This window comes from Entamoeba invadens, assembly GCF_000330505.1.
Source record: "Entamoeba invadens IP1 unplaced genomic scaffold scaff_1105074725195, whole genome shotgun sequence".
NCBI classification, from domain to species: Eukaryota; Evosea; order Mastigamoebida; family Endamoebidae; genus Entamoeba; species Entamoeba invadens.
In genome coordinates, this window is record NW_004440169.1 from 72,203 (window position 1) to 88,029 (window position 15,827).

Sequence of the window (15,827 nt, forward strand, 5' to 3'; positions counted from 1 at the left end):
TATGATGTACTTCAGTAACATCAACGACATCACAAACACACACGAAGATGCTCCCATCACCTTTCCATGTGTTGTCAAAGTGAGTTGCACGAACGCTGGATTCGGAAAGTCTCTTATAAAGTCTGCGAGTGAATTAGATGACCTTATCTCTATTCTTTCGCTTGGAAATGATTATTACACAATCGAGCCATATCTCGACGTGGACTATGAAGTACGAATTCAGCGCATTGGGAAGTATACCCGCACCTTCAAAAGGCAGTCTACAACTTCTTGGAAGAACAATTGGGGTCAATTGAAGTACGAAGACACTCCACTGAAGAGTGAATACGTTCATTGGTGTGATGAATGTCAAAAAGTGTTTGATATAGAACTCTTTGCTGTTGATGTCTTAGTACTTAAAGATGGCAGAGAAGTCGTTATTGAGACAAATAACACTGCCAATGGTTTAATGTGGGAACATGAAGAGGAAGACAGAACTAAGATTAAAGAAGTAGTCTTAGAGAAGATGAACCAAGTGTTTCATTAACTATATTATTTAACATTGTTTATTAATTGTTTATTAATATCAAAAACAATTTATTCAATATTAATAATGTAACCAGTTTTATTTATTTGAATATCTGTCAAATAACAAACGACAACAAACAAGACTCACTTATCTTATCCATCAAGATACCCCAACTGCTTAATGAACGCGTATTGTTCCGGTACTTCACAAAGTGCAGCCGTAGCAAACGCGATGTCTGGATTCTCTACGTGGCCCTCACACACCTTATAATAGTTGACAAAGTTGAAATTATCGAACTTGGCATTTTTGACTTGCTACTGGTGAGTTTCAAAACATTAATTCATTAGACACTAATAAATACAAAAGCAATAAAAAATCATCGCACCAAATATAAAAACATTGAGTAATTTAAACTGATTAAATGTGATATTATTAATTATTAAAATAATTGAAATAATAAACAATAATACAAAACAAACATCATCAAAAGATTCCATAGTGTCAAAAGGCCCATCTCCAACACCAACACAGATGATAGAAATGGGATATTTAGATGCTTCTTCAATTGCTCTTCTGTTGGGACCAATTTCACTGACAGACCCATCACATATTATAACTAATATATGATATTGTTTAGTTTCTTTCACGATTTCAATAGCTTTGTTAATGATAGGAACGAAGGATGTTGGTCCACTCAATGTAATGGATGGGATAATTTGTTTGTATCTCTCCAGGGCAGCCGCCATTCCCAAGAACGGCTTTTTCTCTTGTGACAAATCAAAGACAGCGTTTCCTCCAGTCGTCTTGTCTCCAAATCCAAAGACTGGAATGAGTCTGTCGTCATCAAATTTCTCTAGTGTACGACCCATGATATCCATGACTCTCATATACGGGTTTGGATTTGATGGGTCGATCGTATGAAGATTTCTTCCATATGTTCTTTTACCAGAGGTCTGGTTAGATCCTGTAAAATCAATTCCAACAACCAAATTCGATGATTCCAAGCCAGCTTTTTGAAGCGCTTCTTGGAGTGCCTCAACTGACTCATATGAAGTCATAATTGGTTGGGTAAGACGTTTTTTCTGTTCAGATGATGGATCATTTCCCATTTTTTTTGCTCTCAAATTTTAGTTCTTTCCGCCCCTTTATATAAGTTCTCAATCTTTGATTTTTTGAAAAAAATCTCAATGAGGAACTTTAAAAAAGAGCTCTCCTCTTTTTCACTCTATTTTCCAAAGATTTGAATTGATTAATTTGTGAAGTCAAAATCAAAGTTAAAAGGGATGAAATAAAAAGAATAAAAAAATATGACCAAGTCCAACATATAAATTTAACTTTATGAAAACTATGTTTTTGGAATCTTATTTGAGATTTTTATAATTCTTATTATGATATAGTTCAAATTATTATAATGATGTATTTTATCGTTTATACTATAAATTTATAATTAAATTATATGGTTTTATTATAATTAAGTAAAATTGTTAAATCATTTACAAATTATTTGTCTCTCTTTAATTCCTCATCAATTATTAACTTCTATTGAATTAAAAGTTAATAACTTGTCTATAAATTGACTTTTCCTAATAATTTATAGTATTAAAAGTAATCATTCCTTTTATTGTAAAACAATGAAAAATTGGTAAAACAAAAACTTGATGATTTATTGACATTAAAATAAACGAGTAAAAAATATATTTTCCAAGAAAAAAATTACACAAAACAACACAATAATGACATAAAAGTTACTTAAGATTTCTCAATCCATCAGATTTTTTTCCATGAAGAGCATATAAATTATTTTTTTCCATACAAATCCCTTCAAATCGCTTTTAAAAACATCCGTTATAACTTCGTCGTTCCACTCTTTATCGAACTCACTTTCTCCGCACCCTTCCCTGGCCTTTGAAAGGACCAACGCAAGCTGAGGTGTTACATCCAAAACACAGTCCTCTGACATGCCGTACATTTGAATGACGTCATTGATCAATGTGAGCATCGACTTGAGGTAATCGACAAATTCGTCAAAGCTCTGAATCTTTTCGCCAAAGCAAATCTTAATGAAATCGTTCTGAGTAATAACAACAATCTCACCTCCATTTTTGAGATTTGACGAAACGAGAGCACTCAATACCACTTTGAAAAATTGGGAATCCCCCTTAACTTTCTTCAACAAAATACTATTTTCACTAACCTCAACGGCGCTTTTCTCCTCATTCCTTTCAATCTCAGATACAATCTGCGGAACGAGGTTAATCCCTTTAAATGATTGACTCTGTCGTTTCGCTTCTGATGAACTCAGTTTTCTCAGCTTTTTAAGTTCTTCGACAATTTTCACCATTTCATCAAAGTCAGAGAGTTGCTGTTGAGTTTCTGAGGGTTTCTCAAATTCATGTATTTCATTTTTCCAAGAACTGATAGTTGCGTCGTCGACAATCTCGGAACAGCCTTCAAGCATTTTTGAAAGGCGAGTCTCGTTGGAAGAAATAGACTCGGTAAGTGACGACAAGTAGCCTTCGAGTTGTGAGAGTTGTCGTTCACGCTTATCCCGATCGTCGTCAAGAAAACTTACTTCACTAACTGGAAACATGGATCTGGTTATTTAGTTAGGTTCTAAAAAATTGATGACGCCTCAGTTGCTTATTATTTTATTATTGCACGCCTCGCTGGCGACACCGATTGCGGATTTATACGAAAGCGCTCGGGCGGCTTTTGATGTTTGTTATTCTTCTTCAGACACAACACTTTTTCTCGTCGTTTCTATCATTTTTTTCATTCAAAACAACAAATAAACCATTTATGAACTATCATGTGTTTTAAATTAATGGTTATATATTTAATTGAGAATTAACTATTGTTTATACACACCACTTTTGAAGGACAAAATAACCAAAAGAAACGAACAGAGCAGCATACCGAGTGCATGAACACATACGAAACAATACCCGTCGACGTGGCTAATGTGACTGACAACACAACTTTCTGTTACACGTGTCTCACGAATGAGTACTCGATAAGCACATTGAATTACAACAACAAAACGGGCATTTCAAGCTCCGTGAAAACAGACGCTTCGTGGGTGTCTCAGGTCAAATTTACAGAGGCAAATGGGTATGGATCATTCCTCTCGACAAACTCGGTGTTCGTCCAGTTCCCGACAAAGATGTCGTCGTTTACCCCTCCTCCGTACTTGGTTCCGTTGAACTTGATTGTCTTGTACGACGTTTCGTCGTCGAACGAACAGCCAAAGACGTTGTTTTCTTTCTTGAAGAGGTTCACCAGTATGCAATTTTTATATTTTCTTCCGTTCAACCACTCGCCCCAAAACATCCTTCATTCCGGCAGATGCAATCAGTCATCAATCAATCATTTGATGAATTCACTTTGCAAAATTAAGTATGGTGGTGGAACGAGATACAGTGACGCCTTCAATAAGATGAAAAATGACGTCTTACGTCAGAAAGAAGATTTGGTATCGAAGGTTCTTGACGTTGTCTTGATTTCTGATGGCAATGAGATTCAGAATCGAAAACTTCTATGGAAGGTTTTAGATGGTATTCCTGAGGAATACGTCACAAATGTGCACACCATAGATACGGGGAACGGAACGTGGGGAGATAAATTGCGAGAAATTTCGTGTAAATATGGCAACAGCTTTTATATAGACATCAATGAGAAAACGATCGAACAGCTCTTGACGGTCTTCTGGCTCCGCGCGAACGTCGCAAAGAGCCAACTTGTACAAGACGGCCAACTGTTTTCTGGAAAGAGTGACACGACGGTTGTTCTCATGGAACTTCTCTACACATACCCAGCAGATAAGATCTTTGGGAAAAGGAGTTATGGAGTGATTGGGGTGTATAGTTCAGAGAAAACTACGGACACTGACGAGTTTATGTCAAATCCCCCCACCGAAGTCCGAACGATACAATTGCAATTGTACGTGTTGAGAAGCTACTTGGAGATGGAGATGTGCGGAAACGAAATCAAGCCGACTGCAGAAGAGGTTGAGGATATCAAGAATTCAATCAGTTCAATCGACAAGTGGTATTCAGGACCGGCTGATCTGTCAAGTGCCATCTGCACTAATGTGAGTGAAACTAAGGCGCTGAAATGTGGGATGGTGGATGGATGTCAGGCATTTGATGCAAATAATTACTATTTGAGAGAAACTTGTGGCGTAAAAGGTGTTGGTTTGGTGGTGTTGATGGTGCTGCTTCTGTTCGTTTAATTTCTAATCACTCATTGTTTGATTTTTTTGTTGTAACTCTCTCTTATTTAATAATTTTATCATTAATTATAGTTAATTTGATTCAATTGTTCATTACAATTGTTTTACAATTGTAAGTTGTAGAAATTACATTTTAATTAATAATATATTATTTGATTTTATTACAATTTATTAATAAAATCATAAACAAAGATATTATAATTTTTTATTAAATAATTATAATATAATTATAATATATTTAGTTAAAATAAGTTTGATTTTTAGAAAATAGTTTGAAAAAGAATTTATAAGATCTTTGACATTTAAATTAAAAAGTCAGAAAGAAAGCTTTGGCGAAAAACGATTTTGCTTATTTTATATTATATAACTATTTTTTACAAAATGTTACCATATAAAAACAAGTTCCCAGATTTGCATTATTTTTTTTAATAAAAAACTAATTATGAGTTAATTAGTAACCATTAAAATTTGTAGTAATTAATTAATAACAATAATAGTAAATATATACTGAACCAAATAAAAAAAATAAAAAGCATTTTGAAGAATAAGAATTGTTAAAACACCACAACTTGACCACCAAGTAAAAAACAACAAGACATAAAAAAGTTTTGCACTTTTTTTCAGATTGCGAGAAAGTGTTAAAAAAAACAAAAAGCGTTGTTCTTTCTTTCTTCGTTGCCTTTTTTTTTATTTCATCCAAAGAAGATATAAAAACAAAAAAAAACAAAAAATCAGAATTTTGGTGTTAATAACAAAGTTACCAAACAAACACTTTTTTATTCTAAATAAATTGCATTAAATACCATTAACATAATGTTTTTACAATTCTCGTGAATGTCATTGCCAGTGCAGAAAAAAGTGGAGGAACCCTACAACTATAAAGTGGAACTAGAAAAGCCCTCAACCATGAAGAAATCGCCGTCGACTGAAGTGACCCATCGTGTTCGTTCGTCTGTTTCGATGAACAAACTTCGCACGACCTTTTCTGATGCGAGTGAAGTAGCGCACTTTACGAATGAATCTGAGTCTGAGAAGTATGAGAATCTTTGGAAGTACTGTTCCTTGTATCTTTCAAAGGACGTTGATACCATTAAACAGCAAATCGCGAATCACATTGAGTACACCTTAGCTTGCCAGCGCTTTGATTTCAAAGCAAAGTCTCTCTTCACGGCGACTGCCATGTCTTTACGGGATCGTATGATCGAGTACTGGAACGACACTCACAACTATTTCACTGAGCAAAAGGTGAAGCGGATGTACTACCTTTCCATCGAGTACTTGATCGGCCGCAGTTTAATGAACGCCATCTGTAATTTAGACTTAGAAGCCGAATACAAAGAAGTCGCAACACAATTTGGGTCTTCATTGGAAGAATTATACGAGTTCGAGCAAGACGCTGCTTTGGGGTCTGGCGGACTTGGTCGATTAGCTGCGTGCTTTTTAGATTCATTGGCTACTATGAACTTCCCGGCATGGGGTTACGGGATTCGGTACCAATATGGGATGTTTAAGCAACAGATAGCTCAAGGCTATCAAATTGAGACTCCAGAGTATTGGCTTGAAGCTGGGAACCCATGGGAAATAGTTCGAAAGGATGTGAATCATGAAGTCCGCTTTGGTGGATATGTCTTGAAAGATGAATTAACAGGAAGAAAGAGATGGGAAGGAGGAAGTACTGTTAGAGCGATAGCTTGTGATATGCCAGTGCCGGGATATAAGACTTTAAATACACTGAACTTAAGATTGTGGAGCTCAAAGCCATCGACCGTGTTTGATTTGGACCACTTCAATAAACAAGACGACATCGACTATTGGGAGAAGGTCAGGAACCAACAGAACGACGAATCCATCTGCAAAGTGTTATATCCGAACTCGTCGAATGCTAAAGGACAAGAACTTCGCTTGAAGCAACAGTTCTTCTTCACTTCAGCGTCACTCCAAGACATCGTCAGACGATTTAAAAAGTTAAATGTCCCATTGAGTGACTTCCCACAGTATGTTGCTATTCAATTGAATGATACACATCCGACCGTTGGGATCTTAGAGTTGATGAGAATCTTAGTCGACTTAGAAGGTATGGAGTGGAACCAAGCTTGGGGTATTGTAGTTCAAACCTTTGCTTATACCAATCATACTGTATTACCAGAAGCACTTGAGACGTGGACCGTCCCTATGTTCCAAGGGTTATTACCAAGACATATGGAAATTGTGTATGAGATCAATTACAGATTCTTGGAATGGGTTAAAGGAGAACACAAGTGCACTGAAAGCGAGTTAGCTGCTTTATCGATTATTGAGGAATCGACGCCGAAGAGAATTAGAATGGCCAATTTGGCTATTATTGGCTCACATACGGTCAATGGAGTTGCTGCAATCCACTCGCAAATTATTAAGGACGTCATCTTCAGACACTTCGCGAAGATTTGGTCGTACAAATTCATTAATGTGACCAATGGGGTTACACCACGACGATGGATGTTACAGTGCAATCCGTTACTCTCTGAAGTAGTTACTGAGTATCTGAAGACGGACAATTGGGTAGTTGAGTTATCGATGTTGAAGCAATTGATTCCAATGTGTGATCACACTCTTGAAGAGAAATTCAAAGCTGTGAAGATGCAGAACAAAGAGCGACTCATCCGCTTGATCAGTAAAATGACGGACGGCGATTTGGTTTTGAACTCCTCATATCTCTTCGACGTGATGGTGAAGAGAATTCATGAGTACAAAAGACAGACTCTTGCTATCCTCGGCACTATCTGGCAGTACTTGAACTTGAAGCAGATGTCTCGAGAAGAGCGATTGAAGCAAGTTCCTCGTGTGAAGATCTTTGCTGGGAAGGCCGCGACTTCATATGAGAATGCCAAGATCATAGTGAAGTTGATTAACTCTGTTGCTGAAGTTGTTAATAAAGACAAGACTATTGATGATATGTTAAAGGTTGTCTTTATACCAAATTACAGTGTTTCATTGGCAGAAGTGATTGTACCAGCTAATGATATTAATGAACAAATTTCTACTGCGGGATATGAGGCTTCAGGAACATCTTGCATGAAATTCTGTATGAACGGTGGACTCATTATCGGGACGTGGGACGGCGCAAATATCGAAATCGCTGAGGAGGTCGGAGAGGAAAACATCTTCTTGTTCGGAGCAAAGAAACAAGAAGTCGAATTGATCCGTCAACAAGGCCCAGTCCCTATCGACGAAAGACTCTTGAAGGCGTTGTTGGCTATTTCACAGGGCATGTTCGGAGCTCCCGATTGGTTCAATAAACTCATCGGACAATTCTGGAACGGAAATGACTTCTACTTGGTCGCCGCTGACTTCACTGCGTACTTGAAAGAACAAGAAAAGGTCGACGAGACTTGGAAGAAGCAGAACGAGTGGAATCATAAGTGCGTGATGTGCACCGCTAATATGGGAAAGTTCTCTAGTGATAGATCTATGAGCGAATACGCGGCTATGGTGTGGAATATTCAGCCTTGCCCACTCAAGGAGGGAAGTGTCGAGGATATGATGGACGTCGCTAAAAAACAGATCTTACCACAAAAAGTCTAAGTAAGTTGATGATTAATGGATTCTAGTTCTTTTTACTATAACAGTATAGTTTCGGTTGTTTTCTAGTTATTTTTAATTCGTTAATCATTTTTTACAATACCATACCAATCGAATAGTATTAATATAGTTTATTAATAGTACATGATTGTGTCTTCTATTAATATATTATATTAATTATAAGTAATTCATAATAATTTATATTAATTATAATAAATTAGTATAAATTAATAGTAAATAGTAATTAGTAATAATTTACTAATTGAAATAATAACAAAAAATAACAAATTGCTATCGACTTTGTTGATATTTTTAAAACATAATGACGAAATAAAAATAAAATTATTTCGAAATGTTAAAAAAAGTTTCAAGGAAATCAGATGTCCAATGAGCAAGAAAACTGGAAAAATTGTATTATTTTATCCTTATAAAAACAAATATTAAAATAATAGTATAAAATATAATTGATTAATTAACAAATACAAAACGAAAAAAATAAACTTTTTGGTAGCGATCTTTTAGCTTTAATAAGAAATTGATTGCCTTTCAAAGTTCGGGAACAAGCAGTATATTTCGTGGATTTCCAATTACTTTTATAGCAATTCTGTTACAATAAAACTTTTATTATATCAATTGGAATGGCTCTCCTTTCAAATACCCCACTTTTCCGATCAAAATTACAACTTTACAAACTATAAATCACTAGTAAATTAATTAAAAAACTCTAGTACTCCCAAGTGTTGAGGAAACTTATAACTTGGAAGACACTACACTAATGGAGTCTCAGAGTTCTGTACGGCGTTCTCTCTTGATCTCGACGGAGGATCGGTTTACTCAATACAGTTTGTTACTATTCAAGTTGATCGAACGCATTAAGACTCACGCGATAGAGTTATCACGGAAATTGTTTCTAAGTGATAAAGACTTTGAGATAACGAAAGGCTTAGTGGAGTGTATGACGAAGATTGAAAGTCCATTTTTCGAAGGGATCTTAAACTATCAAACGGGCTTTGATGAAACGACGAATGAAGAAACAATTCTCATCACCTGTGAGATCGATCGCCTTGTTTTGGACTACTTTAACTCGGCGATCTCGATCGACGCCGTTCGCTATTTTTCTTCAGATATCCAAACACTGTTGGACACGGTACTTGCACTGCGAAAGAGTTTATCGGACAACTTGAAAACACCAATCCTTTTCTTATTCACCGAGATGTCCGTGAGTATTCAAAGTGACCCGTCGTCGCCTATCCCACAGTTGAAATTGTCTGTTCTTGGATTTATATTACCTTATGTCATCGATTCGATGAAACATTTGGATGGGATTAGTCCATATATCCCGCCCGATCTTCAAAATAAGACGGTAACTAAAAAAGATGTCACCAAACTGGAAGTTCCCTCCTTTTTAGTCTTATTACACAAATTACTCTTTCAGAAGAATCCCGCAGTGAATTATAAACAGATGACTTCTATGGCGTTTGGGGACATCACAACAGACGTCGCACCGCCTATCCAATTCTTACAGAAACTCTTTGTTTGTTCGTCTTCATTTTTCGTCTTAATTTTAGAGTTGTGTGTGGATATTATAAGATTCTGTGATATTCGAGGACCACACAAGGAGGCGTATAAGTGTGTCAATATTCCACTTTCAGATAATTAGTATTGTATAAATGCTGTGTGTATGCCAAAAAGGGAGTACTAATATATAGAAGAAAAAGCCCTCTTTTCCAAAGATCCTCGAGATGATGCGAAAGAACGACTTCTTCAAGCAGTGTTGGCAGTTCAAATACATTCAGCCGATACCCATCGAGTCGATGTTTAGTGTGTTTGATATGTCATCGGTGAAGATCTTAGGGAAAGGCGCTTTTGGGTGTGTCTTTTCAGCGTCTCACGTTGGGAACTATTATGCTATTAAAGAGCTTTCTCTCGCAGACGTTGCACTGAAAGAGGTCCGTACTATGGTGTTATGTCATCACCCCAACATCGTGACGCTCTTCCAATTCTACACATCAAAAATGTCTGTTCGTTCGTTATTTAATACATTAGAGCCTTTAAAGAGTGAGTTGTATTATTATGTAGTGATGGAGTGTTCTGCATATGGCTCGCTCTATAACTTCATGTCGATGAATAAGAGCGGAGTCTCGTTAGAGTACATCCAACAGTTCATGAACGATATAAATAGCGCTATGGAATATCTCATCTTCACACGACAAATCATCCATCGCGATTTAAAGACACAAAATGTTTTGGTCTTCCAAGACCAAACAAAAAAGATCGGGTTAACTCTCAAATTGTGCGACTTCGGGTCAAGCAGACTCATCGGAGATAACATCTTCGACACCTTCTTCGTGGGGACAGGACATACTAATCAACCGGAAATTTCTCATGGCAAAATATATAACGAAAAGTGCGACTTATTCTCCATCGGTGTCATGCTCTATGAAATGATTACGGGGATCATGCTTAATGTGAAGAAAGACCCTTCGGTTCCTATCCAAAATTATTACACATTTTATCAACAGAAGTTGCTCGAGTTGATGAACAACAGATCAAACTTCGTCGCTGGTAAACAACAGAATTTCGAGATCCTCGTAGACTTGATGCGTGGACTCTTCGTCGACCAAACTCAGCGCCCAACTTGGGAACAGTACCTTCAACACCCTTTTTTCAAAATAATATTTGTTTAGTGTTCATTCTTTGGTGCAAAATAGATGAGATGCTATATATAGTATTCTAGTATCTATCTATTTCTATTTTTAGGTGAATTATAATAATAATATAAAAATATAATAATAAATATTTTATAGTTATAATACTATAATAATAATATTATTGTTATAAATAGTAAAAATAGTAAATTCAATAATAAAACATACAGATTAAGCTTCATCAGTCTTCACTCCACAATGACTACAAGAAGATGTCGCGAACGAAGTGACTTGAGAACTCCGCGGTTTGTTTTCTTGATTTGTTAAAGAGAAGCTCCTCTCGTTTTGAGGCTGTTTTGGTGACCCAATGAGTTTTTCAGATTTTGTTCTATTACGTCCAATTAATCTCCGAGGAGATGTAGAAGGTGATGAGACTGATCCGACAACAAAGGTCTGTTTTTTAGTGTCACTGGTAGTCTTCTGAAGAGTTTCTATTGGTATTTGAGTTGTTGTATCTACAGATAAAGTAAGGGGTTTGGGGGTATAAAAGTACAAATCTCTTCGCGACACCGAAACACGGACGGGTTCGCGTTGTAAACGTGGTTTTGGTCTGCTCATATCTTTGATTTGTTTTCATTGTTCCAGAATAAGAAGTTTATTGAATCAATACTCATTAGTAATATTAACTATAAAGTATAGTTTGGTCAACCTTTTTTGTTTGAAAAATCAAGAACTTATTTCTGGGTACATATTTCTTCTTTTCACTTATCTTAATTTCTTTCAAGCGCAAATATAGTTAAAATGTTATAATTATTAAATTAAGGTTGAATTTTTAATGATTTACTATTAAAATATTAACACCAATTAATACTATAAAACTACTAACCAAAGTGTGATACGAAAATATAGAATGCCAAACTTCTAACAAAAAAGCGCATATTTTTAGATACTTCTAAAAGTATCCAAAACATCTAAATCAAAATAGTATATTATTACTAGAATGTTTACTAAAATTATAGTATTTAAAAAAAAAGTTCAAAACAAAAAATGTAATGTTAAGATTTGTTTTAAATCTCAGCCCACTTGTTTCGCAAAAATGAAATCGGCTTTGACTTTTTATGGTAACTTTGACTTTGTTGTTAACTAAATTATAAATTAATTAAAATAATTAAATAAATAGTTTTAATTTGGATAACTTATCACAATTTTACTATATTTTTAATAATATTTATTATAAAATATAATTTTTAATCAGTTCAACGAAGTCGTGACTAGATAACGAATCCACATGAATTTGATTACATAATACGGTATTGCTTGTTGAGGGTGCACGTTGCATGTCGTTTTATACCAGAACATCACTTTAACACAGTTAGCCTTTTTCCTATTCGAACTGCTTTTGGTGATAAAGTTGCTTGTTCTTGGATCTCCGTTTCTTCGCGTTTTAATTCTGCGATTTTTAGTTTTTCTGCGATTTGTTGCGAGACGAGGAGCATGTCTTTACTTTCCACTAAATTGTTATTTGTCCTGAATTTTGTGATTTCCAAATGAGAATAATTTTCGGGAGATGTTGTTAAGTTTGGAGTGGGTTGAGAGATGTTGACTTGAACTGGATTTTGATTGGTAGTGTTATCTTCTATATTATTAATATCACTTTGAGTCGTTATAGTTTTATTATTAATATTTTCAGACTCTATAATAGTTTTATCTGAATATGTCCGTTCATGTGAATATTCATTAAGTCGAGGAGATGTATTTTTCTCTTTGGGAGATAATAAGGCCTCTGCATGTTCTATTGTCTCATGTGAGATCTGTGGCATTGTTGCAGTCTTCCTTTTGTGTTTTCGTAATTCAATGGGGACGGGGCAATGCTCAGTGACTTGGAGTAAGTCAATAACATCAACAGACATCTTGCCTTTGTTTTTCAGTTTTCAAGTACTTTTTCTATACATTTTCTTGGAGCCTAAAATAAAAAGTAGACCCTAAATTGTACTTATTTGTCGGGGTTTTGGGTATTATAAGAAGACAAAACAAATAATTTTGTGGGCTTTTAAGATCTTTGACGCATTCTCTTTGCAAACGATTTGCTAAATTTGTTGAAAAAAAGGCAATGGACTAAAAACAGAACATGGAAAAATCAAATTCTTAATGTGCCGTTATTGTGTAAATAAAAAACGGGAAATTAAACAAAAAGGTGGAAGTAAAAAACGAAAAATCTGAATTTTTATAACAAAAAAACAAAAAACTAAAACATTATTTTTTTAGAGCGAAAAATCTGTATAAATTGATAAAAAAGTATACGAATAAGTTAAAATTCGATTGATTTTAGCATTACATTGTAAATTAAAATGTAATTTAAAATGAGAATGTTTTGTTGAAAAGTAATGTGGAATAAAATAATAATCATAATTTAATTAATTTATAGTTTGACGTTTTTTCGAATTAATTAGATTAAAAAATAATTACAAGATAAGCAAACATATTCAAAAAAGTGACTCTCTAAAAGCGTAAACTTATTGCTATTGTGGACTAAAACAAATACATATTTATATTAAATAGTTTAAGTCAATAATTAATTAACTTCGAAAAATAAAAATATCATTGATATTATTAAATAAGCACAAAAATATTTTGATCGGCTTATGAACACTAATTATGAAAGTGGCTATAGTGTATATTCTACTGTTAGTTGTAAACAGTCAACCTACGTTAACAAATGAAGAGATCATTACCTTACCAAAAGAGAAAATAAAATTACTCAGAATGTTTGATGACCAACTTGCTCAAAATATTTTATTACTGACTGGATTTTCAACTGATTTAAAGAAATACCGCAAATATTTTACTTCAAATCTGTTTAATACTGTTCTTGAAATGAAAAAGGATGAGGAGGAAATGGGAGTTTTTATTGAAGATGTTATTAAAAGGAAAGGTGTAACTAAAAATGGATTTTTAGCTTGGGCAAACCTTATTTCCATAAAATTTAATTTGCATAATATAGAAAATGGGTATGGAAAGTATATGTATCTACTGAGAAGAAACATTGAAATTATCAAAAGTTCAAAAGTTATAAAAAATCGACTTCAAAATGATTTTTTGGAGGATCTAAAACTTCAAGTTGATATTTATCAACTTAAACTCAAAGTATTAGAAGATTTGAGTTCATTTTTAAGACTGAGAAAAAGTCCAGCATTTTTGAAAGCACATAGTAAATTATCTGATTTTGTGTTAACACTACTCCAATTCCATGTCAAACAAACTGAAGTTCATGCTATGATGTTACCAAAACTTCAAACACCACCCCACCCACCTCCAGCGAAACCAACTTCATCCTCAAGACAACTTAGAAGGACTCTCAGTGAAAGTGATTTAACAGGTAAAACTAAAAGGGATCAATTACAAATTGTTCGACCAAAACATAAAGTTGCTACAAAAAAATCTGATTTAGAGTATAAAGGATTTGAACAGAAAGGTGAAAATCAAGAAAGTCGAACCCAGAATCCCGTTCAACAACGGGAAACTAAAGGAACAACACGACAAGTTGTTAATGAGCAAGAAGAACCATCTCTCTTTTCAAAAGTTATGAATTATTTTTGGCCTTCATATTTCACTGTCTCAACACCTCCACCTTTACATGAGGATAAAGCAACTCAAACCGATTTTTCAGAAGAAGAATTAACTTTACCACCTCCACAAAACGAAGAACAACAATCTAGACGAAGGCATCATTCACATTAATGATGTTATCTAATGAGAAAAAACCAAAAGTATTTTAAATTCATTTATGTTCTTTTTTAAAAGTTATTTTCTTTTCATTCTTCTAAAAAGCCCTTTATTTTTTGATTCATTAACATTTTCTGCAGAAGCACTCTTTTCTTTTGAACCACCAAACTTGCTTTGTAAATAAGATTTCATACCTTTTTTTTGTTTTGTATGATATAAAGTATCTACACTTCTTGTTTTTTCACTATGATCAATCTTTTTCTTTTCATCAAGAAGATTACCAACAGAAACTGCTCTTTTAAAGGAATCAGAATGCTTTTTGAAATGTTCTGGAGTTTGTTTTTGTGCTTCATTTTCTTGTTCTCTGTCTTCATCAATAGTTGTAAGACCTCCTTTTCTTTCTTTTCTTCTAACAACAATAGAAGGACTCATTTTAAGTGAACTAACTCCCATTTTAGGTTGTCGAGGTACAGAAGTGTGTATTTGTTGTTCTGGTTGTGCTGGAGAAGTCTGATGATATGTCATTTTTGTTCCCATTTTTGGTTGATGTTTTCTTGGTGTATGTTGGGTTATGGTTACGTCCTCTTTTTCATTTGAATGACTTCCTCTTTTTCTTTTGTTTTCTTGTTCAATGGTCATTGTAAGTGTTCTTATTAAATTGTTAAGGTTGTTGGTTGAATCAAGAAAAATATTTGATCTTTCTAAATTCATTGTTTTTGCAAATTGAGTTAATATTAACCTTTTCAATTCGAAAATTTCCAATCCAAGTAATAACTTCTTTTCTGCTTCTTTTTTCTTTTTATCTGAGTAAGAGCTGGTTTCAATTTTCCCAAGGTTTTCAACTAAAGATAAAAAGTACTTTCCATATGAAGTTGCTAAATCTTACAAATCATAAACTTTTGTAATCAAATGAATCCATTGTAGAAATGAATTTTTGGATATTACACCAGTCACTCTAGTTTGGTCAATAAAAGTGAATATTTCTTCTTCTTCTTTTTTGATTTTATCAACTAAATTCCACAAATTTGGAGAAAAACTGTCTTGATTGTCTTTATAAAACTTAACTGATTCTTTGAGTTGTTTGATAAACTCCGTTGTTTTGTCATGAAAGGTAAAGAAAGGACCAAGCATTTCAACTGGTATATTATATACATCTTCC

General features: G+C 34.3%; 7 protein-coding genes across 7 annotated transcripts; 5 read left to right on the plus strand and 2 right to left on the minus strand.

Annotated features, from left to right (window-relative positions):
• Position 1: 1 nt before the first annotated feature.
• EIN_273620 (synapsin ATP binding domain containing protein) lies at positions 2 to 526 on the plus strand (the record flags this gene model as incomplete). The annotated part of the gene is made up of 1 exon (XM_004254548.1): positions 2 to 526. A coding segment is annotated over one exon (525 nt), but the record flags the coding sequence as incomplete, so codon positions are not given.
• A 134-nt stretch (positions 527 to 660) lies between these two features.
• Positions 661 to 1,617, minus strand: EIN_273630 (copine, putative; the record flags this gene model as incomplete). Its single annotated transcript, XM_004254549.1, has 2 exons — positions 661 to 822; positions 988 to 1,617. 2 exons carry the CDS (start codon positions 1,615 to 1,617, stop codon positions 661 to 663), a joined length of 792 nt encoding a protein of 263 aa, XP_004254597.1.
• Positions 1,618 to 2,267: 650 nt separating this feature from the next.
• Positions 2,268 to 3,098, minus strand: EIN_273640 (hypothetical protein; the record flags this gene model as incomplete). The annotated part of the gene is made up of 1 exon (XM_004254550.1): positions 2,268 to 3,098. The coding sequence occupies one exon, from the start codon at positions 3,096 to 3,098 to the stop codon at positions 2,268 to 2,270; it is 831 nt and encodes a 276-aa protein (XP_004254598.1).
• A 219-nt stretch (positions 3,099 to 3,317) lies between these two features.
• EIN_273650 (hypothetical protein) lies at positions 3,318 to 4,739 on the plus strand (the record flags this gene model as incomplete). The annotated part of the gene is made up of 2 exons (XM_004254551.1): positions 3,318 to 3,335; positions 3,405 to 4,739. 2 exons carry the CDS (start codon positions 3,318 to 3,320, stop codon positions 4,737 to 4,739), a joined length of 1,353 nt encoding a protein of 450 aa, XP_004254599.1.
• Positions 4,740 to 5,573: 834 nt separating this feature from the next.
• On the plus strand, positions 5,574 to 8,300 carry EIN_273660 (glycogen phosphorylase, putative; the record flags this gene model as incomplete). The annotated part of the gene is made up of 1 exon (XM_004254552.1): positions 5,574 to 8,300. The coding sequence occupies one exon, from the start codon at positions 5,574 to 5,576 to the stop codon at positions 8,298 to 8,300; it is 2,727 nt and encodes a 908-aa protein (XP_004254600.1).
• A 772-nt stretch (positions 8,301 to 9,072) lies between these two features.
• Positions 9,073 to 10,984, plus strand: EIN_273670 (mitogen-activated protein kinase kinase, putative; the record flags this gene model as incomplete). Its single annotated transcript, XM_004254553.1, has 2 exons — positions 9,073 to 9,831; positions 10,007 to 10,984. The coding sequence occupies 2 exons, from the start codon at positions 9,073 to 9,075 to the stop codon at positions 10,982 to 10,984; spliced, it is 1,737 nt and encodes a 578-aa protein (XP_004254601.1).
• Positions 10,985 to 13,600: 2,616 nt separating this feature from the next.
• On the plus strand, positions 13,601 to 14,683 carry EIN_273680 (hypothetical protein; the record flags this gene model as incomplete). The annotated part of the gene is made up of 1 exon (XM_004254554.1): positions 13,601 to 14,683. The coding sequence occupies one exon, from the start codon at positions 13,601 to 13,603 to the stop codon at positions 14,681 to 14,683; it is 1,083 nt and encodes a 360-aa protein (XP_004254602.1).
• Positions 14,684 to 15,827: the final 1,144 nt, after the last annotated feature.